The sequence below is a fragment of the Alexandromys fortis genome, unplaced genomic scaffold, assembly GCF_014885135.2.
Source record: "Alexandromys fortis isolate MF-2015 unplaced genomic scaffold, M_Fortis_MF-2015_v1.1 scaffold_30, whole genome shotgun sequence".
Lineage (NCBI taxonomy): Eukaryota > Metazoa > Chordata > Mammalia > Rodentia > Cricetidae > Alexandromys > Alexandromys fortis.
Window position 1 is genome coordinate 4,069,378 of NW_026067922.1, and position 23,827 is coordinate 4,093,204.

The window sequence follows — 23,827 nt, forward strand, 5'->3', positions numbered from 1 at the left end:
CCCACTCTCTCCCCTCCTCTCAGTCCCCTCTCTTTCCCAGCACAGACCCTCCCCCCAACCCCTCCAACCCTAAGGGAGTGCCATGCACCCCACCCTGTGGAAAGTCCAAGGCCCTCCCTACTACATCTAGGTTGAGCAAGGTTTACATCCAAAGAGAATAGGATCCCATGAAGCCGCCATATGCAGCAGAGGCACATCCCAGTGTCACTAACACTGGCCCTTCGTGTCAACCCCCTTCAGAGGGGCTTGGTTGTTCCCATGCTCGTTCACTCCCAGTCCAGTTGGAGTTGCTGAGCTCCCATTAGCTCAAGCAAACTGTCTCAGTAGATGACCCACTCGTGGTCTTGAATTCCTTGCTCATACTCTCACTCCTTCCACTCCTCAACGATCTTGGGAGCTCAGTCCAGTGCTCCAATGTGGGTCATTGCCTCTGTTCCCATCTGTTGTTGAATGAAGGTTCTATGATGATATTTAAGATAATCATCAGTCTGACTACAGGGTAAGGTCAGTTCTGGCACCCTCTCCTCTATTGCTTAGGGTCTTAGCTGGGGTCATGCCTGTGGATTCTTGGGCATTTTTCTAGAGCCAGGTTTCTTGCTAATTCCATAATAGCTCCCTCAATCAAGATATCTCTTTCCTTGCTCTCATATCTGTCCTTCCTCCATCTTGACCATCCCATTCTCTCAAGTTCTCCTCAACCCCCCATTCTCCTCTCCCTTCTACTCCCTGACCCCTGCTCCCAAATTTTTGTCTGATTCTAATTTTCAGGTGGGTCTGTATATGTTTTTCTTTGGGCTCACCTTATTATTTTGTTTCTCTAGGATCCTGAGGTATAGGCTCGTTGCCCTTTGTTTATGTCTAGTATCCACTTATGAGTGAGTACATACCATATTCATTTTGTGGGGTCTGGGTTACCTCACTCAGGATAATGATTTTAACATTAAATATAAAAACTGCATATTTTTTCCCTAGTGCTTTTTTTTTTTTTTCAGGGATTCCCATGTAGCAGTGTAACAACAGTCCTGGCTGTCCTGGAACTCACTCTGTAGATGAGGTTGGCCTTGAATTTATGCAGATCTGCCTGCCTCTGCCTTCCAAGTGCTGGGATTAAAGCTTGTGCTACCACTGCCCAGCTCTTTTTTTAATAGCAATTTATGTGCCTAATTGAGCTCTTACATAACAGAGCAACTAAGTATGATTCCTTAAAGTAACTTTTTTATTTTTTAATTTTTATTTCATGTGTGTTGGTGTTTTGCCTCTTTCTATATCTGTGTGAAGGTGCCAAATCCTCTGGAACTGGAGTTACAGACAGTTATGAGCTGTTGTGTGGGTGCTGGGAGTTGAACTTGGGTCCTCTGGAGGAGCAGCTAGTGCTCTTAATTGCAGAGCCATCTCTCCAGCCCATTTAAAAGTAACTCTTAGCTCAAAATCTTCCTATGTCCAGAAAAAAAAAAATCCGCCGATCTATTGGATGTTGAACCTCAGACGACACATGGTTATACAATTTGGTAAGCCAAGATGTCAAGAAATGGTTTTCAAAACGTAACACGACACTGTCTCACAAATTTCAAAGTTAGTACTCCGAGCGCTAGCTCTGGAAAAGAACTTTATCTCAGCATCGCTCAGCGTAACAACTCTATTCCCACATACCTCAGAGGAATGGAATTCAGACAGGGGTAGGCACTTGGAAGGAGGAGGTGTGGGCAGCATGGCGGAATCAGCTCCCAAACCTTGCGCATGCGTACGATGGTGTTTGTCCTTAGCCAGCATTCGCTCTTCCTAGAGTAGCATTGCCTTTCTCCTCACCACACACGGAAGAAATCTTTCTCTTCTTTCATCTATTGAAGGTTTTCCAGTAATGTAAAATCTAGAAATGTAAAATCTCCAGAAAGCCAAACCAAGGGATAACTCAACAATTCCTTTAAATCAAGACTTCATAAGCATTACTCTCCACTGAGAGATATTGTTCCAATTCAGTTTTGGGTGAGAAAAAAAGAACTGAAGATCTCTGCAGGAGTGTAGTTTCGTGATGAATTTTTGAATTTTAGATTAGGCTTTTGATGAGACAATCATTCTGTTCACTTATAGTGGGACATAATTTTCTTTTGTGTGGAAGGGTTTGAAAGCACGCTTATGTTTTCTAACGTGTTAAACATAAGTCACTTTGGCCTTAACGTCTAGCCACTTGACAACATTTTGAAGAAGCTGCAAGTTAACTGAATATGGACAAGTACATCGTCAAACTGCTCAGAAATTCTCGCCTGGAAATGGGGAGTGCTTAGTACCTGCAATATGTATTCTTTAGTACACTTTATGTCCGACGTTCCTGCTAATAATCTGCCGCTGTAAATGCTTGGCTGTTATTCAGTAAACAGTATGAGGGTTTCCTGGAGGATCAGTTTTCAAGGAAATAAATGTGCAGACCTTTATAAAGAACTTTAATGCCTCTAAGCTATGACTGTGAAATCATTAATAAGATGAAAAGTGAAAAATTCAATGTTTTGTTATTGACTGATTGAGCCTTATAAGTTTTAAATGTTTATATTAATAAGGTGAGCATATTCACAAAACCTTGTCTCTTTTCTCTTGGTCATATTTATAATACAAACCAGCCTTACTATTGAGAGTGCAAATTTTATGAATATATAAAACATTCAAATAATTAAACTGAGATGAATATATTTAGAGTTGTTTAATACTTTTGTTTTTTGCTGAAATGTTATTGAAGGGATTATAATACAATAGATAATATAAAACAATCAAGGGATTATAACGCATGTATCTAAAAATAATTTACAGAGATTAAGTGAATGCTACACGCCACTTTTAATTCATTAATGTCATAGAAATGAGCAACTAAAGAGAACTGGATATAAACTTACGGTGCTAAGATCTTTGCCAAGGAGGAAAAAAACCTTGAATTCTATCATTTCGTTTTAGCATATAGATGACAAAATTAGGTATTTATAAAACGAGTGTAACAAGCATCAAGATCTAATACTATCTTTTAAAAAACATTGGTAATAAGTCTGTTTTTTTTTTTACTCAGAATATACCTAATATGTGTACTTTTAGATGCAACTTGTAACTTTTGGAATAAAATAATTCTCTAAACTTTGGGCTACTTGATCTGTTTTGGTTTGTGTTGTTTTTAATATAGTAAAGTTCCTATCCTTCTACACTGATGTCATGGCTGATTTCTTTTGGTGGCTCTTGTTATGCTTTCTATTAAAAGTATGTGTGTTGAACTGAATTAGTAATTCTTGAATGTGTAACAGGTGAGAAACAGAAAGAACAAAATGAAGATATGCCCTCAATAATTTCATCTCACACTGTTTTGAGGCCTAAAATGTCAGCCAGTTCAGGGTAAATGGCAAGGAAGTTCCTAAATAAACTCAGTGAAATATTTAAATACAGTTTTGTGTGTTCCCTTGAGTGTGAGTGTGTGTGTCTATGGGTGCACCTGTGCCGTGCCACAGTGCACATGTGGAAGTCTGAGGACTAACATTTGAAATTGCTACTCTCCTTCCAGCATCTGTGTCTGAGGAACCCAAGTCAGGTCATCAGGAGATGGGTGCCTTTCCTTGACGAGCCACCTTTGGCCAGCCCCTCACTGACAATTTTAGACACACATAGAATGAATGAACTTCGATCACACCCACCTCCATTTCCTGTTTCCACTCTTGTATTCTCCTTCTGCTCTTTCTCTTCCTCTTATCTAAAACTCACCTTACTATTCTCTGCCCCCCCCCCGCAAACAAACGAGAGAAACCATGTGATACTTGTCTTCCTGACTTATTTCACTTAACATGATTTCCAGTTCTCTCTGCACTCCTGCAAATGATATTATCTTCTTGATGGCCACCTTTTTAATCCATTGATGGGCACCTAGTCTGACTGTGCCGATTGTCTGTTGTAAATGGTGATGTGTTAAATATGGATGTACAGGCATTTCTATTGTGTGTTGTCTTGGATTCTTTGGGTATGCACCCAATACTGGCATGGCTGGATAGTATGATGGATCTATTTCTAGGGTTTTTTGTTTGTTTGTTTGTTTGTTTTTTTAAGTAGCCTCCCTATGGAAGGCAAAACAACCTGGACTCTTACATTGTAGACGTGGTCAGACAACAGTGTGAGGTCAAAGGCTTCAAAGGTTTTGTGCTCTGGATGGGGAAAGACTCCAATGGGGAAATTAACACTTCTGTGTAAAGCACATGCTATACAACATAAGTCAATGTTGATAGCTGCAGATTAAGATAAAGAGAAAACCATAAATAATAAAAAGATAGTGAGACCAAATAACTCTACAGGAGTGGTGGGGCTTTGTTAACATTCAGGTTTCCAAAAACGACAATGGGGGCATGGGAAATTGGCTCAGTACATGAAGTGCTGGCTGCAGACATGAGGACCCACGTTTGGATCTCCAGCAACTCCAAGAGCCTGGTTAGCTGTGGTTCAACTCCCATGACTGGGAGTTGGGGGCAAGTGGTCCTGGAGTGCGTGGACTGGGCAGTCGAGCCCAAATGGTGAGTTCCAAGTTTATTGAGCGATGATCCCGCCGTAGGAGGGGGTTAGAAGATGGCACATGGTATGAATTTCTGATCTCCACATGTGCGCCTCCACCCCTACTCACCGTGAGACGACGTCTAAAAAAGTTAAAAATATACAAAAATCGCTCTCCGGACAGAAAAAGCCCGACAGCTCAAATATTTTAAGTTAGAGGGTATGTGCCAATGCAATTATAACGTTAATGACTCACAGGTCCTTCGCCCTCCTTTATAAGGGCTGTTGGGGTTTGTAAGGCATTTTAGGTATTCTCTGCTGGCTAGTCTTATGGCAGCTTGACCCACTAACTAGAGTGATCGGAAAGGAGAGAACCTCAACTGAGAAAATGCCTCCATAAGATCCGGATGTAAGGCAGTTTTTAGTGATTGATGTGGGTGGTGCCATCCCTAGGCTGGTGGTCCTGGGTTCTGTTAAAAAAAAAAAAAAGCAGATTGAGCAAGCCATGGGAAACAAGTCACTAAGCAGCACCCATCCAAGGCCTCTGCATCAGCTCGTCTGCTGCCCAGTTTGAGTTCCTATCCTGACTTCCTTCAGTGATGAAGTACAATGTGTATCTGTAAGCCTAATAAACCCTTTCTTCCCCAACTTCCTTTTTGGTCACAGTGTTTCATCCTAGCAATAGAAACCCTAAGACAGATTCCAAAGAAATAGTACCTACTCCTAAATTGCTTCCGAGGATTCATCAGGTCCCTCCCTCAAAGGAGAAGGCAACCATCAAAATGCACATCTGCGCGGCCATTTATTTGTTCAGTGGTGTAGCCTATCAAATGCAACAAAGCGACTTTTCTTTTCAAAGATGTTGGGCCGGGGTGGGAGTTGGGGGATGAGATAGAAAACAAAGACTTCTCAAGACCTTTTGGGAAGGGGCTCCATTCTTTAGCCTATACTGACACCTGACCTGCGCGCCTGTCCAGGTGTAGCGTGGCTGTGTAGCATAGCGGCGCTGCTGATGGGGGTGAAGGCAGGGCGCTAAATCGGTAGCTGGCCAAGAAGGTACAGACCCAACTGCAGCGCAGAACCCGCCGACCTCGCCCCAGACCGATTCCACAGCAATCCATCGCCCGCGCAGGCGCAAGACAGCCAGCGCCAGGCTGGAGGGCCACACCGGATGTTCTCTTAGTGCCCCGGATGCGACTGGGTGGCGGCGGTTGCCAGGCGACGGGAGCTTCTCTGTGCCGCCGGTGCTCGCGAATGGAGGTGTAGAACTCGTTATATATTGCGGGCCGTGACCGCTGAGGGTCGTCTTCTCCGAGTTCCCACGATGTTCTTCTATCTGAGCAAGAAAGTGAGTTTCCTCGGGGGCCCGCCGTCGCGCCACCTCCATCACCGCGGCCGCCGGTGCCCGCATCCTCCCGGGACTGCAGACAGCTGCCTCCTGGCTCCGTCTCCATCTCTCTGTCATCTCTTCAAGTTGGTTTTTGAGCTCGATAGTCCTTGGCCGAGCTAGTTTTTAAAGGATTTTTTCATATTTCTGTCCTGCCTAAACTCTTTTGAGTGACAGAACGTGACCACCAGTCGCTGGTGGGTTTTTCCTCGGCCACTTGTTGATCCAGACGGTAGATGACCACAGGCTGCCCGCCAGGGGAAAGAAATGATAAGTGTTGTGTGGAGAGAAAGGGAGTCAGAGCAGCGATGCGGACTTAGGTCTCAGTTCCCGCATTTTTGAATCCGTGAGGTGATTCCCTCCTCACCTCCCCCCTCTTGTTTTCTTGGCAGTCACTCTCCTTCCCTTATGTGCACTTCTTTACTGAATACTAGAACCTGTGACTTTTGGGGGGGGCACACCCAGTTTCATAATAACTCATTCCCCAACTCCTCCCCAGGGAGTTACTCTTTCTCTCTCCTTTCATCCTCCCTTTTTGAGACAGGGTGTTGCTGTGTAGCCCAGGCTGGCAAGTAACGTGAGATTCTCCTGCCTCGGTCTCCCAAGTGTTAGGACTGCCAGCGTGGGCCACAACAGGTTTGTGCAGGTTTCTTTTTGGAAGAGATTCATCCTTCTACATCTCCTGGTTGGTGACCTCCCCAACTCCATCGTGAAAAGCAACTAGCGTCACTACGATTCTTGTTACAGATTGCTGTTCCCAACAACGTGAAGCTGAAATGCATATCCTGGAACAAGGACCAAGGGTTCATAGCTTGTGGTGGTGAGGATGGATTGCTCAAAGTGTTGAGATTAGAGACACAGACAGGTAAGTGATCGTCGCCAGTCCATGTGTGAAGCTGGTAGAAAAAAAAATGGCTGGTGTTATTTCTTCCGTGATTTGTCATTATGAAGTTTTAACTCTTTCTGAAAAGAAACTCAAATATTTGGTGGTGACTTTTTCCAGAGTACCTTTGCAATAAAGGGCAGAGAATGTGTAACGTAAATATCAGACAGTTTTTTCCTGAAGCTGTCTTTTTCACGTTCTCTGAAATTACAGTTTTGCATTTATTTGACCTCTCTAGGGTTGCTCTAGATTGGAAAAAAAAACTTAAAAAGTTTATTATTTATTGTGTGTGATGTGTGTTGATAAGCATGCGCCACAGCCTGTGGGGTAGAGGTCAGAAGACAACTTTCGATAGTTGGCTTTCCCCTTCCTCTGTGGGATCTGGGGATTGAACGCAGGTTGTCTGGCTTGTACGGCAAGTGCTGATAGCTGTTGAGCCATCTCGGGGGCTCTAGGTTGAGGATCTTGATAGTACTAATGTAGTTTGGGGATCCAGACGGAGAGACGCAAGGTGAAATGAATGTGTCACATGACTGGTGAATGACTTCCAGCAAGTTACTGATTGTCTTTGGATTTTCCCTCTTCTGGAGAACGAGGGGGAGTAAGCTCAGCTACAATCTTAGGCTTGGTATGGCATCATCTCTCGAAGGATTACGGAAGAGATAGGAGCTGGGCTCCCGGCTGCAGAGTAGACCGGGGAAGACATCAAAATTTGCTCTCCTGTCATGCAAGTGCTGTGTGCTTTGTAGTGGAGCACTGGCTCACAGCTCTTACTGTGCGCTAAGTCACAGGTACTGGATATTTGCCATGTTTCCGGGTGGCTCTTACTGTGCGCTAAGTCACAGGTACTGGATATTTGCCATGTTTCCGGGTGGCTCTTACTGTGCGCTAAGTCACAGGTACTGGATATTTGCCATGTTTCCGGGTGGCTCTTACTGTGCGCTAAGTCACAGGTACTGGATATTTGCCATGTTTCCGGGTGGCAATTTGACGTTAAGAAGATGGTATTTGAGATGAGAAAATTGAAGCCCTGGTCAGTTAATAATTTGCTCAAGGTCTTGTGGCTAGTAATTGACAGGGCTCAGATTGGAAAGACGCTTGTCTCACTTTTCAGTCCTTGTTTCCCGCCTTTTGTATAAATGGCTTCTGGATAGACTTAGCCAAAAGGAGAACGATAGCTTTGCTGTACTATATTTAATTATGTGAAATAAAAGGTAGATCCCCTAACTCCCTGCAGTTTCTCCTGGTGTAGCCCTGGCTAGACCTTAAAATGTAGACCAGGCTGGTATTGAACTTGTTCTCCTGCTTACGATCAGCAAAAGGCAGAGGTCTATTTGGAAGACAGATGCTCAGTACCAGTTAAAGCTTGGCTTCTGACTCGTATTGGGACCTCCCAGTTCTTTGATTTTCTTAACTGTGTATGAAAAGAAAGTGCTTTTTCTGCCTGTTGTTTCTTAAATATATAAGTATGTAACTATGTGTGTATGCATTATTTACTCTGCTTAAAATATATAACACATTTTAGTTATATCAAGAAATGCATTCATTTTGTTTACCCTTAAAGGGTTATTATTATTTTGAGACAAAGTTTATGTTGCCCAGGTTGGCTTTGAACTCTTAGGCTCAAGCCATCTAAGCAGTCTTCTTGCTTCTATCTTCTAAGTAGCTGGGGACTGTATCTGCTTTGCAAGTTCATTTAGGGAAGGCTAAAAAGAAACAAAATTCTTTTCCTTTTTTTTTTTTTTGTAAACCTAGCAGATAAGAGGCAGAGGCAGGAGGATTATAAGGTTAAGGTCAAATACAGAAACAAGGCATTGCTTCAATGAAACACTATCACCACCGCCACCACCACCACCATCACCTTTGTTTTATGACTGAACTTTTGATGAGCTGCAGTTAGTATGTGGGAAACAGGGCAATCCATGAACTTAGTGAGAAAGCTGGGAAGCAGATTCTTAGGAAGTTTGGGAACGAAGAAAAGTGTTGATTTTGTAGTTTAATAATCATGGTGGATAGTGTTAAGAGACAGATATAAGAAATATGGTTGGGCGGTTGTAACTGTGCCATTGTATTATAGTTAATAGTAACAGTAGATACTCAACAGATCCGCCAGTAGCAATCACCAGATATTGCATATGTACTGTGTACCAAGCTCTGAATTGTTCTGAAGTTGTGACTTTGTGATTATTGTGTCATAGCTCATCTAAAACAAAATATCTCACGGATCCATATCCTTCTCATAACCCACGATATGTTAAACTCTTGTAATCTTTTCCTTTTATATATTTAACTATAGGCTTTTTTGCTTGTTTGTTTTAGATGACTCAAAATTGAGGGGCCTAGCAGCCCCTAGCAACCTTTCCATGAACCAGAATCTTGAAGGGCATAGTGGTAAGTAATTTAACTTTTTAATTTTGTCATGTTTGAACAGCATTTAGACATTTATGTCATCATCTACTTAATGTATATGTTAAAATATATATTTAATCAAATACTATTATTTGGACAATAATAGTATTGAAGTAATCATTTTTATTGAATCATGTTCCAGAATAACTCATTTTGACAGAAATTAAATATCATCTTTGATAAACCTGAAAAAAAACCCACCTGGCTCTTAGTTTATACATTACAAACTTGTGTTATTTATCTGTGTGATATTAAATGTATATTATTCTCTTGAAGGATCTGTTCTGTGATTCCAACTTAAAGGAGACTAAAAGAATATAATACCTGAAAAACCTTGGAAGACCCTAGCGTGAGAAGGAAAGTCCTATGCAGGACAGTTTCTAGAGAGCTGATGATATTTAAATGGGCTGTATTAGATGGTGTCTCTCCAGTGTTAATTTCTTAATTTGTAATGTGGGTTGTAAAGGGAATATCATTAGGAAATACACACTAAAGTGTTTAGGGATAAGAAAATGGAACCAGTTATTCATAGAACATAGAGCAGTCGTTCCCAACCTTCCTAGCACCGTAACCCTTTAATACAGTTCCTCATGTTGTACTGACCCCCCCAATCATAAGATTGTTTTTGTTGCTACTTCATAGCTGCAATTTTGCTCTGTTATGAATTGTGATGTAAACATCTGATGTGCAGAATATCTGATATGTGACCCTGTGAAATGGTGTTTGACCTCTAAAGGGGTTGCCATCCACAGGCTGAAAACCACTGACACATATTGTAGGTGGAGCAGCGGGCTGTGTCCTGCCGCTGTGGGCTGCTTGTCGTCCAGGCCACCCAGCTAGCTTATGCCCGAAATAATCACATGGAGATCTGTATTAATTAAATTGCTGCCTGGCCCATTAGCTCTAGCTTCTTATTGGCTAATTCTCACTTCTTGATTCAACCCATTTCTAATGATCTGTATGTCACCACGAGGCCGTGGCTTACCGGGAAAGATTCAGCATGTCTGACCTGGCAGCTTCATGGCGGGCGGCTCTCTGCCTGCCTTTTTCCTCCCAGAATTCTGTTCTGTCTACTCCACCCACCTAAGGGCTGCCCTATCAAAAGGCCAAGTCAACTTCTTTATTCAACCAATGAAATCAACACAAATGCAAAAGAACCTCTTACACCAGACACAGAGGCTGAAGCTGTACCCAGGAGTGTGGAACAGAATGGAAACTGGGATGGAAGGAAAAGAGAGAATAAAATATGGGACAGACCAACCAAGAGCAAACCAAATACCGCAAAGGACAGTCTGGCATCCTTATGACATTTTATGCTTTTAGGCCAGTTTGGTGATGATGCCTCTATCTGCTCCACAGGAGCTCTATGGCAGTGCTGTCAGCTGGGGGAGAGGCCTTTGGAGGTGTGAGATGGGTGCATATGAAAGAATATTTGCATTGTTGCAGACAGTAATATCAGCAACTGCAGCACATGAATATTTTTATATTTATATCTTACTTAATGCTAAAGACTGACTGTATGCTAATGTATTGATATCCTCTTGGTTTTCATTTACACAAAGGTACAAACTTGAAATGAATTATAGACATTTTAGTTTCTGAATTGTTATTTTAATGTTCTAGGTGCTGTTCAAGTTGTAACATGGAATGAACAGTATCAGAAGTTGACTACCAGTGATCAGAATGGGCTTATCATTGTCTGGATGTTGTATAAAGGTATATTAGGAGAGATGCTTGAAAAATTATTTTACTGTTATTATGTGTGTGTGTATGCACATTTGTGTGAGTGTTTGTGTGTATGCACACTTGTGTATGGTTACCCTTGGAGGTCAGAAGAGGATGTTAGATCCCCTGAAGCTGGAGTTACTGGCTGTTGTGAACTGCCTGCTGTGTGTCCTGGGGCCTGAACTCTGGTCCTCAGCAAGGGCAGCAAATGCCCTTATCCACTGGGTCACGTCTCTAGCCTGTGAGAGCTGTGTACATTTTTAAAATGACACTTTATATATCTCTCATTTGTGTATATGTGTGTGCATGCACATGTGCCACACATGTGGCGCTTGGAGGACAATTTGTGGGAGTTGGTTCTCTTTACCATGTGGGACCCCAGCATTGAACTAAGGTCGCCAGCCTAGACAGCAAGCACCTTTACCCTCTGAGCCATCTCGCTGGCTCAGGAGGGCTGCTTTGATCGTTCACAAAGCAGAGTCTGAACAGTGTTTGGATGGGGAAATAATATCTCTGAAATAGACTTGTAACCGGCAGGAAGAGTTCATCCTGTTCCTTTGATCTGTGAGCCTGTGTTAGGAAAATGAATCAGGTGACTGCTGACATCGCCACAATGAGCCGAGACACTTAGAATAGTTTCCATATGAAGCAATTCCTCCCCCTCGTTTCCAATGGGAGTTATGCCTGTGTGGTCAGCTGGAGTTAGGATTAGATAAAAACACATTTATGAAGAAGTCAAAGGCAAGACTGCCTTTATTGTATTTCCTGTATTGAGCCTGTTAGCTTCTTTTTCTTTTGTGGATTCAATTCCTCTCATCTCTGATGAATGACTCACAGTTTCTGCCTCTTGTCTCAGAGAGAACTCCAGTGGAGGAGGATGGGCTGGGGGCACATGGAGATTAGGGGTTAGGGGATGGGAGAGGAAGAGAAGGGTTAACTTAGACGGGTCTCTATTACTGGAAAAACAGCTCAGTACTTATTCTTTTGGAGACTAGGAAAGGCTTAGTTAAATATGTACAGTTGTAAAAAGATTCAGGACATCCCTTCTATAAATTATTATTAAATATTTATTTTTAATTATGTGCATGTGTGCCCACTGGGTGGGAGCGTGTGCATGTGAAAGTAGGTGCCATGTCCCTCTGGAGTCCGAGGTCTAGGCGGTTGTGAACTACCTAGCATGGGTGCTGGGACTTGAACTTGAGTCCTCTCGAAGAGCTGCTGTACATGCTTGTAACTGCTGAGTCATCTCGCCAGCCTCCCATTTACGAATTCATTACTACAGTAGGTTTTGCTTGAGCTTCACTTTGAATTGTGTGCCTCTGCATGTGTGTGTGTGTGTGTGTGTGTGTAGGCACAACATGATACAATGTATGTGCTGAGATGAAAGATAGCTTTCGAAAGTCACTCTGTCCTGCTGTGTGAATTCCAGGGATGGAGCACTGGTCCTCAGCCTTGGTGGCAAGCACCTTTACCTGTTGAGCTATCTCTCTGAAGTCATGTTAAAACAATTTCAAAAGCAGGCCGGGTGGTGGTGGCGCACGCCTTTAATCCCAGTACTCGGAAGGCAGAGGCAGGCGGATCTCTGTAAATTCAAGCCAGCCCGGTCTACAAGAGCTAGTTCCAGGGCAGGCTCCAAACCTACAGAGAAACCCTGTCTTGAAAAACCAAAACAAACAGACAAACACCCCAAAAACCACAAACAAACAAACAAACAAAAACAAAAGCAGGCGTAGAGTTTGAAACTAATAGTCTATATGTTTTAATGGAATATGCTTGTATTTTTAATCATAATTAATGATGACTCATAGAGAGCTCATGCTGTAAAGCTGTTATTGTTACTTTTCCCCCACTGTCTGAAATTTATCATTCATGGGAAAACCTGAGCTTTCAAAAAAAAATCAACTATTTTAACCCTGAAAAAGCAAATGAAATTTCATTTTCTTTTTTAAAAATTATTTAGTTTATGTGCATAATTGTTTTTCCTGCTTGTCTGTCTGTGAGGGGGTCGGATCCCCTGGAACTAAGGTTACAGGCAGTTGTGAGCTGCCATGTGGATGCTGGGGATTGAACCCGGGTCCTCTGAAAGAGCAGTTAGTGCTCTTAACTGCTGAACCATCTCTCCAGTCCCGGTAATTTCATTTTCTTAACTGACAAGAAGAGAGAAATAAAAAATAAAAGATGAATATTTGTTGTATTTTCTATGATCATTTTGGAGTAATTAGGAAAAATACCTAATCAAACTTTTAGTTTTGTTCACGGTGGGTTTGAACACTTTAAAGTTAAATGCCTTACATTATAGAAACCTTTACAATAATTTATCCAACAGTGAATTCTTAGAATGTTAGCGACTTTTTCTTTTTTCTTTCTCAAACAGGGTCTTGCTATATGTAGCCCAACCTAGCCTCAAACTTTTGATCCCACTGCCTCAGCCTCCGAAATTCTGGGATTAATGGTATACAGGATATTACCCAGAAAATATTATCAACCCTTAAGTACCAAATGATAAATGTGAAAGTTTTTTTCTCCCTTTGATTTTTCAAGACAGTGTTCCAAGACAGTGTAGCCCTGGCTGTCCTGAAACTTACTCTGTAGACCAGGCTGGCCTCAAACTCAGAAATCCTCCTGCCTCTCCTTCCCATGTGCCGAGAGATGTGCATCACCATGCCTGGCCCGCTAAGTGTGCAGGTTTTGACTTGTAGTTTTTTTTTGACTTGTCAACACAGGCTCTTGGTATGAGGAGATGATCAACAACCGCAATAAGTCGGTGGTTCGCAGTATGAGCTGGAACGCTGACGGCCAGAAGATCTGCATTGTGTATGAAGACGGCGCTGTGATAGTCGGCTCCGTGGACGGTAATGCAGCCACTGAGGAAGAAAGCACCTGTTCTGTTACCTGGTGACATTAGGAACACCGTGCGGCTCTAACTACTTGCCTTGATTTTCAGGACAAGTTTATTGTTTCAGTGTCCTGCGGTGATATGGAAAGCAGGTGGATTAATTTCTCGGAATCATTTTAAATATGATCTTCAATCAGTTAGAGTGTATAGAAATGTAGATTTTAGTTTCAGAGGGATAAAATTACAGAAATCTCTCCTTTCAGCTGAACAGCATGCCGTTGGCATATTCTCTAGCCTTAACGTCACTTCCTGTCAAATTATAGTACATACTATATATATATATATAAAATATACTATATATATATAATATACTGGGCCTTCTGTGAGCCTGCAACTTGGTTTTAATATAAAAAATTCTTACAGAAATTGTTTTAAAATAATTTTCATTCATTTATTTATTTGTGTGTGGTTATTGGAGTAGTCCAATGCTGCTGAGCCTCAAAAGCAGTTGCTGTAGTTTGGGAATTAATGGCACAGCTGGGAGACGCATCCGTGACCTAGATCAGAAGTGATCATAGGAAAACAGGCAGTCGCGCATCAGCGGTCAGCGCTACAACAGGGAGCATTCATGAACCTGTGGAAAATCACCACACACAGATAGGGAGAGATCAGGGAGGGCTTCCTGGAGGAGGGGATGCATGCTGATGCATTCATTAGCCACAGGTAGATGAGTAGAATGTCTCAAGGCTAAGGAATAGCTTGGAAAAACAATTTCATTGGTCCTAATATAATATATATATATATTGTTATGTGTTTTAATCTATATTCATAAGAAAATATGATTTTTCCCTTATTATTTTTTCTGGTTTGGGTAAAAGTCTTATTGGTCCTATTTATATGATTTATAAAGTAGTCTTCTGACTCTATTTTCTGAAATATTGTGAAGAATAGGTGTCTTTATTTTAAGTTCTGGATAGATTTCAGTGAGCTGGTGGCTCTTGTGTGTGTATGAAAAGTTGCTAATTATTGTTAAATTTATTTAATTGATATAAATCTACTCAGGTGAAAAAAAAACAATTTCACCCAAGACACTGAAAATAGACGTCTCGGAGACAAAGGCCCATGGAAGTAAAGACTATCAAGAAGGAAGGGTGTGGTCCAAAAGACATGGAAAGCTTAGAATAAGACCCATTCATTGCCTGTTGGCTTCAGCAACAGGCAGTCATGGCCTCCTGTACTGGAGGCATCAGTGGAGGTGTGGAGCAGAGGCAGACAGGGATGGCTAAGGGGCTGAGAGGACTCTTAGGAAGGGACTCTAGCGGTACTCCGTAAGTAGTAAAAACTGTGGCTGGGAGGGGTTGGTAGGAATCGGGCCGTAGTAGAGGAAGTGGAGGGTTGAAGGAAAGGCTTTTTGTTTCATTGTTTTTATGTGAGATAATTAGGAGTTTGATGCACATTTAAAAATTTGTAAGAAGGATCGGAGAGAAAATTGAAAGGAAAAGAGAGAAATGAGAGTAAACTAGAGGGAGATGTTGTAAGCTCGGGAAGGGTTGATGGCCCAGGCGAAGGATTGCCGCAGAAAAGCCCATCTGAGGAGCTCCCTTCTCATTGTGTCGGCACGGGCAGAAGGAGGACCAGGTTGGGTTCTCTCAGCTCTCAGTGCTTGCGGATGCAAGCCTATGAAGATGTGCTTTTGAAGACTCGCATTTCTCCCTAGAGTAGGCGGCTGATTTCATAGCTAGGAGTTAGGCCCTCCCTGCCTGGGAGTTTAGAAGAGATGGCAGAGAGTTTGAAACACCGCTGCTGTCTAAGGTCTCGGTGGTATCTCGCTTATAGAGGTGCCAATAACTATCCCTTGACCACATAAATTGAATGGCTGCATGACTGACGGCTGGGAGGAAAATGAGAAGTCCTTAAGGAAACCAAGATTCCAAAGTGGGGTTGGAAGATCACAGCTCTGAGCTTGCTGTAACCATGGCTGTGTTTTGTCGTAGGGAATCGGATTTGGGGAAAAGACATGAAAGGTATACAGCTATGTCATGTGACCTGGTCTGCAGATAGTAAAATCTTACTTTTTGGAATGGCAAATGGAGAAATACATATTTATGATAATCAAGGAAATTTTATTGTAAGTATATATTCATTATTCTATTAGTATAATTTTATATGGTTATTTTATGTCATTTATATATGCATGCTCTTACGATAGTTACAATAATTTATAGAATTTTTCTTCAGTTTTAGTTTCCTAATCATTAAATAATTTTAAAAATTAAAAGACAAATCCTAGATTTTCTTGAGTGTGTGTGGTGCCGAGAAAGGGGCTGGCCCCCACAGACTCATCTGTTTGAATGCTTAGTTGCCAGGGAGTGGAACTCTTTGGGAAAGATCAGGGAATGTGGCCTTGTTGGAGGAGGTGTGTCACTGGGACTGTGAGCTTTCTAAGCCTAGTGTGTCTCCCTCTGCCTGGTGCCTAGGGATCAGGATGTAAAACTCTTAGCTCCAGTACCATGCCTGTCTGCTTCTGGCCATAATGACCATAAGAGCTGCTTTGGTCGTGGTGCCTCCTCACAGCCATAGGACAGTGGCTAGGGCAGGGTGGGGCTAGTCGCTGTTGTTTTGAGAGGGTCTTACGTAGACCAGGTTGGGGCTTGTTGCATCACTGAATTTTGCATTGTCCTGCCTCCACCTCCTGAGTTGTTGGGTTTATAGGAGCACCCTTCATCATGCTCAGTCTTTTGCAGACATTGACTATAACACAAGGCTTCTTGAATGGTAAGCGGGCATTCTTTTCTACTAAGCTACATTCCTAGCCCAAGTGCAGTTCCTGTAAGGCGAATTAACATAACAGAGGGTAGACTGTAGTCCTGATTTCCTGTTGCTGGATAGGACAAGATGACAGTGCATTGGTGCTGAAGGATAATGAGTAGGATGATGCGCTGTGTTAAGTTTTTTTTAAAGGTTTCTGGTGCTTGAATCAATGTTTATATATATGCAGCATGTTGTAGGAGACTACTTGTTCCCGGCTGCTCAGCCCTGAAATAACCATATAGAAACTGTATTAATTAAATTACTCCTTGGCCCATTAGCTCTAACTTCTTATTGGCTAACTCTTACATCTTAATTTAACCCATTTCTATTAATCTGTGTATCTCCATGTGGCTGTGGCTTACCGACAAGGTTCTGGCGTCTGTCTCCTGTGGTGGCTACATGGATTCTCCTTACTCTACCTTCTCTCTCCAAGCATTTAGTATAGTTTCCCCCTCCTAGCTCTGCTCTACTTTATCACAGGTCCAAAACAGCTTCTTTGTTAACTTTATTAATGGTATTCACATCATACAGAGGGGAATCCCACATCAGTAGGGTACCACAGATATTTTTGTAGTAGCCAGAACTTGTTTGCTAAAAGAATGGTAACTGATTTACTACATAAGGTATAAAAATCAGTTTCTAGGAAGAAGGTAAAAGCAAGTTAGCTTTAGGTAAAATGGTTAGTGTGTGGGAATCCCTTCAGCCAATTAGTTGTTGCAGGACTGGCCCTTTGGGCATGGTCTGAGTTGCTACGTTCCAATGATAAGCTACAAGAGAAAGTGTGCTCACTCTGCTGTTCTGGCTCCCCTTCAGGGAATTGAACCCTGGTCTATGCAGACTATACCCGAAGGGCTGGTCCCCAAAAGCTAACTGGCTGAATGGAGTCCCACAATAGGTTAGTGTTGATTGTCAACCTCGAATGACCTAGATTCACATCGGAGACAAAGCTCAGGACATTCTGGAGAGGAATTACAGAGACTGAGGTTAGCCTCTGAGGGTGTCTGTGAGAGATTGGTCCTGTTCATTGATGTGGGATGGGCCATTCCTGGTGCTGGCTTCCATCCCTCTATGTTACCCCATTGTAGACTGTAGATGCTTCGACTTTCTTCCCTCTCTTCCTCCCTTCGTCCTTCCCTCCCCTTTCTTTCTTTCTTTCTTTCTTTCTTTCTTTCTTTCTTTCTTTCTTTCTTTCTCTCTCTCTCTCTCTCTCTCTCTCTCTCTCTCTTTTTCTTCCCCTCCCCTCTCCTTTCCTTTTCTTTCTTTCTGTCACATGATCACTACATAGTCTCTGGTTTTGAACTCATGATCTTCTACTATATTTTAATCTTATTAAAAAACTTTAAATATTAGTGTAGATTTTTAAAAATATGTTTTGAGCTTAGATCTCCTATATTATTGAGACTGACCTTGTATTTGCTATGTAGCCCAGGTTGACTTCAAATTTGAGATCTTTTCTGCCTTAGCCTCTGGAGTGCTGAAATAGCAAGCACAAACCACCACACTCATCTCTGTGTGTTTCTGTTCCTATTTTATGCATGGGGAAGAAATGGAGAGTCAGGTGAGTAGTTTGTCTAGGTTTGGTGACCCAGTAAGTCACAAAGCTTGCATTTATAGCCAGATTTCACATCTTATTTTCATTTTTTCCTTCAATACTTCTGTAGATTAAATTACATATTTTAAAGTGCAGTTATTAAGCCTAAGCTAACCACTTCTACCTAGATGAAAATGAAATTGAATTGTTTGGTGAATGTCACTGGAGCAATCAGTATCGCTGGGATTCACTGGTACCATGGCACAGAGGGCTATGTGGAGCCGGATTGTCCATGCCTGGCAATTTGTTTTGACAATGGGAGATGTCAAATAATGAGACACGAGAATGACCAAAGTAAGTATTTTTTTTTAAGTTGGAGAAGTTTAAAAATATTTTTAAAAATTATTCTTATGATTATAAAGTTTCCTAGGCTAAGTGCGACCCCAGTTGCCACATTTGTCCTTTATTTTATTTATCTTTTTTTTTCTAGACCCGATTTTGATTGATACAGGCATGTATGTGGTTGGTATCCAGTGGAACCACACTGGCAGTGTGCTAGCTGTGGCAGGCTCTCAGAAAGTAGTCACGCAGGACAAGGACGTCAACATTGTGCAGTTTTACACGCCATTTGGTGAGGTAAATGTGCCTCAGACTTACCTTCCCGTTTAAAACAGGTGCAGCAGTAGTGGGGGAAATGACCAGAAAGTGCAGCTTGCTGTGCTTCCTTTTAGGGACTTTTGAGTGGCAGCCTGCAGGTGTGAAGTGTGTGTCTGAATAGCATCTTCTAAGTCTTTAATATAGTTACTCTCTTATAATCTGTGTGTTTAGAAACCTACATGTTTGATGTAGGAAATTGCCAAGAAATAGCTAAATTAGAATATTCTCCCTGTGAGCCAAATAAATGTCTCTTTCTAATCATTGACTTTATTAGTATTTTAGGTTCATGGTTTTAATTGCAAAGTTTTGTTTGTTTGTTTGTTTGTTTTTTTGAGACAGAGCTTCAGTATGTAGCCCTGGCTATCCTGGAACTCACTTTGTAGACCAGGCTGACTTCGAACAGAGATCCACCTGCCTTTGCTTTCTGAGCGCTAGGATTAAAGGCATACACCACTACATCTGGCATGATGATTTATTTGTAAAAAAAAAAATCTATCTTAATAATAAGTCACAAATGATAAATACTAAAATGCCAGCATTGTTTTCATAAATACGTGTTATCCTTCTCATTTAATTTTTAGAATATTCTGTAGCCGAATTGGCACACTCGAGTAGTAATTTGTTCACTATAACTTTCCATTTCGTTTTCCCCCAGCACCTGGGTACTTTGAAAGTCCCGGGAAAGCAGATGTGCTCGCTGTCCTGGGAAGGAGGCGGACTGAAGATTGCTCTAGCTGTTGACTCCTTTATATATTTTGCAAATATTCGACCTGACTATAAGGTATGAAGAGCAGTTATAAAACTTTTTAAAAAGCTAAATCCATTGCAGCTTTTTAAGTAAGAAACTAGTAGAAAGGCAGCTTTTGTGTGTGAAGCTCTTAAAATTAGTAAATAACAACTTTTCCCGAATACCGCATACAGTTAAAATGACTTTAAGAATCAAGACCTCGGCTGGAAACAGTTGGCCACTCACGGCAGTAGTTGAAAGGCTGATTCCTGGGTATGACCGAGATGAAAGGGAACAGCGCAGGAGATAAAGCAGAACCAGATGGTATCTCCACGGGCTCAGGGACCAACAGGGAAGAGTGTTCCTGCAACCCATGAGCCGGGTCATTGCTGTCAGACAGGGACTGGGGACTAGACGTTCCTCCTCTTCTACTTTCTGGTGCCTTCTGATGGTCACCCCAAAGAGACCTTCCAGCAAGGAAGCCCACGTGATAGAGTTCACAATAATCACCCTCCCGGCCTGGAACGGAGTGGAGAAGGGCAGAGTGGATCAGAGGAGAAAGTGAGATAAATAATATACCATCTAAAACAAGCTTGGGATAATTTATTTTATTTTTATTTTTTTTAAGGATTTATTTATTTATTATGCATACAGTGTTCTGCTTGCTTGTATGTCTACAGGCCAACAGAGGGCACCAGATCTCATTATAGATGGTTATGAGCCACCATATGGTTGCTGGGAATTGAACTCAAGACCTCTGAAAGAACAGCCAGTGCTCTTAACCTCTGAGCCATCTCTCCAGCCCTTGGGATAATTTATTTTTTATGAAAAATATTAAGCAAAATAGGCTAAAGCCTATAATATCATTTCTTGGGAGACACAGGAAGAGGAAGTGGGAGTTTGAAGGCAACCTGGATTATATAGTGAGAGTCTATTAAAAAAAACCTCAAAGGTTCAGAGGTGATGAAAATGTGGCTTAGAGGGCAAGCATATGCATAAGACCTTGGGGTTTGATCAGTGTAGCACAGCACACAGAGCACACAACACCAGCAAACACAGTACACACAGCACAGTACACACAGCACACACATCACACACAACACATACAGTACACACAGCACACACAACACACACGGTACACACAGCACACACAGCACATACAACACACAATACACACAGCACACACAGTACACACAATACATACAGTACACACAGCACACACAACACATACAGTACACACAGCACACACAGTACACACAGCACACACAACACACACAGTACACACAGCACACACAGTACACACAGTACTACAGTACATACAGCATACACAATACACACAGCACACATGTCACAGCACAGTATACACAGCACACACAGCACACACAACACATACAGTACACACAGCACACACAACACATACAGTACACACAGCACACACAACACATACAACACACACAGTACACCAGCACACACAGTACACACAGCACATACAGCACACAACACCAGCACACACAGCACATACAGCACACGCAGTACACACAGCACACGCAGTACACACAGCACACACAACACAACATACACAGTACACAGCACAACACAAACAGCACATACAACACAACATAGCACACACAGCACAGCATGCACAGCATAGTGTACACAGCACACACAGTGCACACGGCACTGTGTTTGAGTAGAATACATGGAAGAAAATAGATTTTTTTTACAGAAGTATTCCAGATTGCATACTGCCTCTCTTAGAGGTGGAGCCTCCCATCCTTAAAGCTTAGAAAAGGAAAAGAAGGGAGCTGTTCAGTGGCAAAGCCTGGGAAAGCACTCTCAGGCCAAGTGATGAGGGTTAACATCCTCAGTGATGTCATGTGGAGATCATAAACCTTCATGTGACACGAGAGGAGCAGGCATGTTCAGTTCTGGTCTTCCTACAAACCAGTAACTGTGTAAGCATGCCTTACTGATGGGCACTGGTTTCAGCTGAGATCATCAAATACAGGGGGACCGAGAAACCATCACAGTTCAAAGGATCCCAGGAGACATGACAGCGGAGTATAATGTAGCCACCATGAGATTCTGGGATCTCAGAGGACATTAGGAAAAGCTAATGAAGAGTGTGGAGTCTAGTGATGCTGGGTTCTTAGCTCGGACAAATGTATCACAGCCGTGTATCATGCTAACGACAGGGAAAATGTTTGAAGGCTTTTGGGAACTTTGTACCTTTTTAACTTTTTCATAAATCTAAAGTCTTTTAAAGTCAAAGCTGATGTTAGTAGTGGTATAAAAATTCTCCATGGCTGAACTTTCAGTAATATAAGCAGAGTGTTGATGATGAGTATAACGTACCTGAGACGCCATATGAATGTCCACGCATGTTAGACAGAGGGAAAGCTGTGCGTGCGCACGTTCTGTTCTCTGTGGGGACTGTGGAGCAGACATTCAGTGAATGGTTGTAACTACAAGATCTGTACGTGGTTACTACTCAGAAAGCTGGGGTGGGGCTTCTGTGTTTTGTTTTGAATAAACAATGTAGAAGGATTTGACTATAAAAACGTTCTGTAAAATACATGGATGGGGAAAAGACAAACTTTCTAAGTTTTGTCTTGGAGACCCAGAATTCAAACTCTTGATAGCAGTTGATCACTTTCTGGGCCCATCCCCAAAGCAGGGATTAACTATTGAAAATTTTTAGCACTGAAGCTTAATATTTGCAAATTTTAAGGAAAGTTAGACAAGCTAAACTTATTTTTGTAGAACATTTTTAAAAAATGTCTTTTATTATGACTTTTAGATTTTTTGATAATAAGAAAGGATCTATTTTTCAGCCCTGATACAGCAACTGTTACATTAATCTAAAGTAAAAATAAAATAATGGGACTTTCTCTCCCAAACTAAATAGTCTATCTTTCCTTTCTTTCCTCCCCACTTCTGTTCCTTCTTTCCTCCATTCCTAGTGGGGATATTGTTCAAATACTGTGGTTTATGCGTATACCAGACCCGATCGTCCTGAGTACTGTGTTGTCTTTTGGGACACAAAAAACAATGAGAAATACATTAAATATGTGAAGAGTCTCATTTCCATCACCACTTGTGGCGATTTCTGCATTTTGGCTACGAAAGCTGATGAAAATCACCCCCAGGTAGGGACCCCTTGTATCTTCAGATACAGATGTGTTCGCAATGGGCAGAACTGCTCTCTAGCTACCCACCACCTCAAGTGTGGGCACTGGCAAGGACAGAACATGAACTCTCTTGGCTGCGTCTGTCTGAACCTGGTTTGGAGAGCTGGAGCCATGTTTCTGTGTTCTCTGATTCTCTTTCTAGCAGCCGGGCATTGGCAGGTCATGCTAACGGTTTCCATACTGGAGCTCTTGCCTCTGAAATATGTCACAAGTGAAAAATGAATATCCGGATGTCTAGCAGAAATACTGATGAAATTACAAAAGAGTTTGGGTAGCTTTTTTACTTTGATAAATCTATTCTTAGTTGGAGATACAGTTTCTTTAAAACTAATATCATAACATAAAATAATATAAGTTATGTGTTTTTATAAGCATGCCAACAATTTGAGAATTTTCAAAAGCATGTATTTGAAAAGAAGACGATCAGTGTCTTTGACTGGGTTATGATTTAAAAGCACAGAGATTTTATTAAAAGCGATTATTTGGACAGCTCCATTTGGCATTGTTTTCTCCTGACACACACTAGAACAGCAGTACTAGTATTTTTCAAATAAGTACAGACCCATAGGGGTCAGAAAAGATAGGTACTGACAGCGAAGTGTGGAGCTGGGAGAGTAAGTGGGCGAGGGGGGTGACTCTGATAGACCTAAGGACAGCATTCTTGGGTTGTGGCTAGAGGCAACTGGTTAGAGAATGCTGAAGAAGCCTAGGACTTGAGGCGCCTTGTTGGGCAAATATAATCTGGGAGGACCAGAGATGATGTAAGAAACAAAACCTCCCCAAACCACAAAAAGACATAGGAATAGGCAAGTCTCCTAATCTCCTCTAGACAGAGCCTACAGGCTGTGGTCTTGTTGCCATTTACCAAGAGTGAGGTCGTCAGGTGGACCAAAGTGAAAGTAAGGGCTGGAGGGAGGGGCCAGTGCATAAGCGCACTGGATGTTGTTCTGGAGGACCTGGGTTAGATTCTCAGCACCCACAAGGTGGCCAACAGTCTAATTCCAGTTCTGGGGGATCCAGTGCCCTCTTCTGGCTTCCATGGGTACTGCACAGACATACATGCAGACAAAGCATCTATACATGTAAAATAAACAAATAAATATGCATGCAACATATGCATGCATAAAACAACAATTGATGAAAGTAAAGGCCAGGAATTTGAAAGCA

The 23,827-nt window shown here is 42.0% G+C and overlaps 2 protein-coding genes across 3 annotated transcripts in view; both read left to right on the top strand.

The window, feature by feature from the left end:
• The window catches only part of Matn3 (matrilin 3), a 25,042-nt gene extending 19,247 nt beyond the window's left edge, over positions 1 to 5,795 (top strand). The window contains exon 7 of the mRNA XM_050141888.1: positions 5,548 to 5,795. Within this exon, the coding sequence (XP_049997845.1) occupies positions 5,548 to 5,795 (248 nt within the window). The remainder of the gene's footprint in view (positions 1 to 5,547) is intronic.
• Wdr35 (WD repeat domain 35) overlaps positions 5,708 to 23,827 on the top strand; it is a 56,280-nt gene continuing 38,160 nt past the window's right edge. For both annotated transcript variants that reach the window (XM_050141976.1, XM_050141975.1), the window contains exons 1-10: positions 5,708 to 5,851; positions 6,638 to 6,755; positions 9,093 to 9,164; positions 10,806 to 10,898; positions 13,631 to 13,759; positions 15,738 to 15,871; positions 18,274 to 18,439; positions 18,576 to 18,721; positions 19,398 to 19,523; positions 22,433 to 22,618. In XM_050141976.1, coding sequence (XP_049997933.1) covers positions 5,828 to 5,851; positions 6,638 to 6,755; positions 9,093 to 9,164; positions 10,806 to 10,898; positions 13,631 to 13,759; positions 15,738 to 15,871; positions 18,274 to 18,439; positions 18,576 to 18,721; positions 19,398 to 19,523; positions 22,433 to 22,618 — 1,194 coding nt within the window. In that variant the 5' untranslated portion in view covers positions 5,708 to 5,827. The remainder of the gene's footprint in view (positions 5,852 to 6,637; positions 6,756 to 9,092; positions 9,165 to 10,805; positions 10,899 to 13,630; positions 13,760 to 15,737; positions 15,872 to 18,273; positions 18,440 to 18,575; positions 18,722 to 19,397; positions 19,524 to 22,432; positions 22,619 to 23,827) is intronic.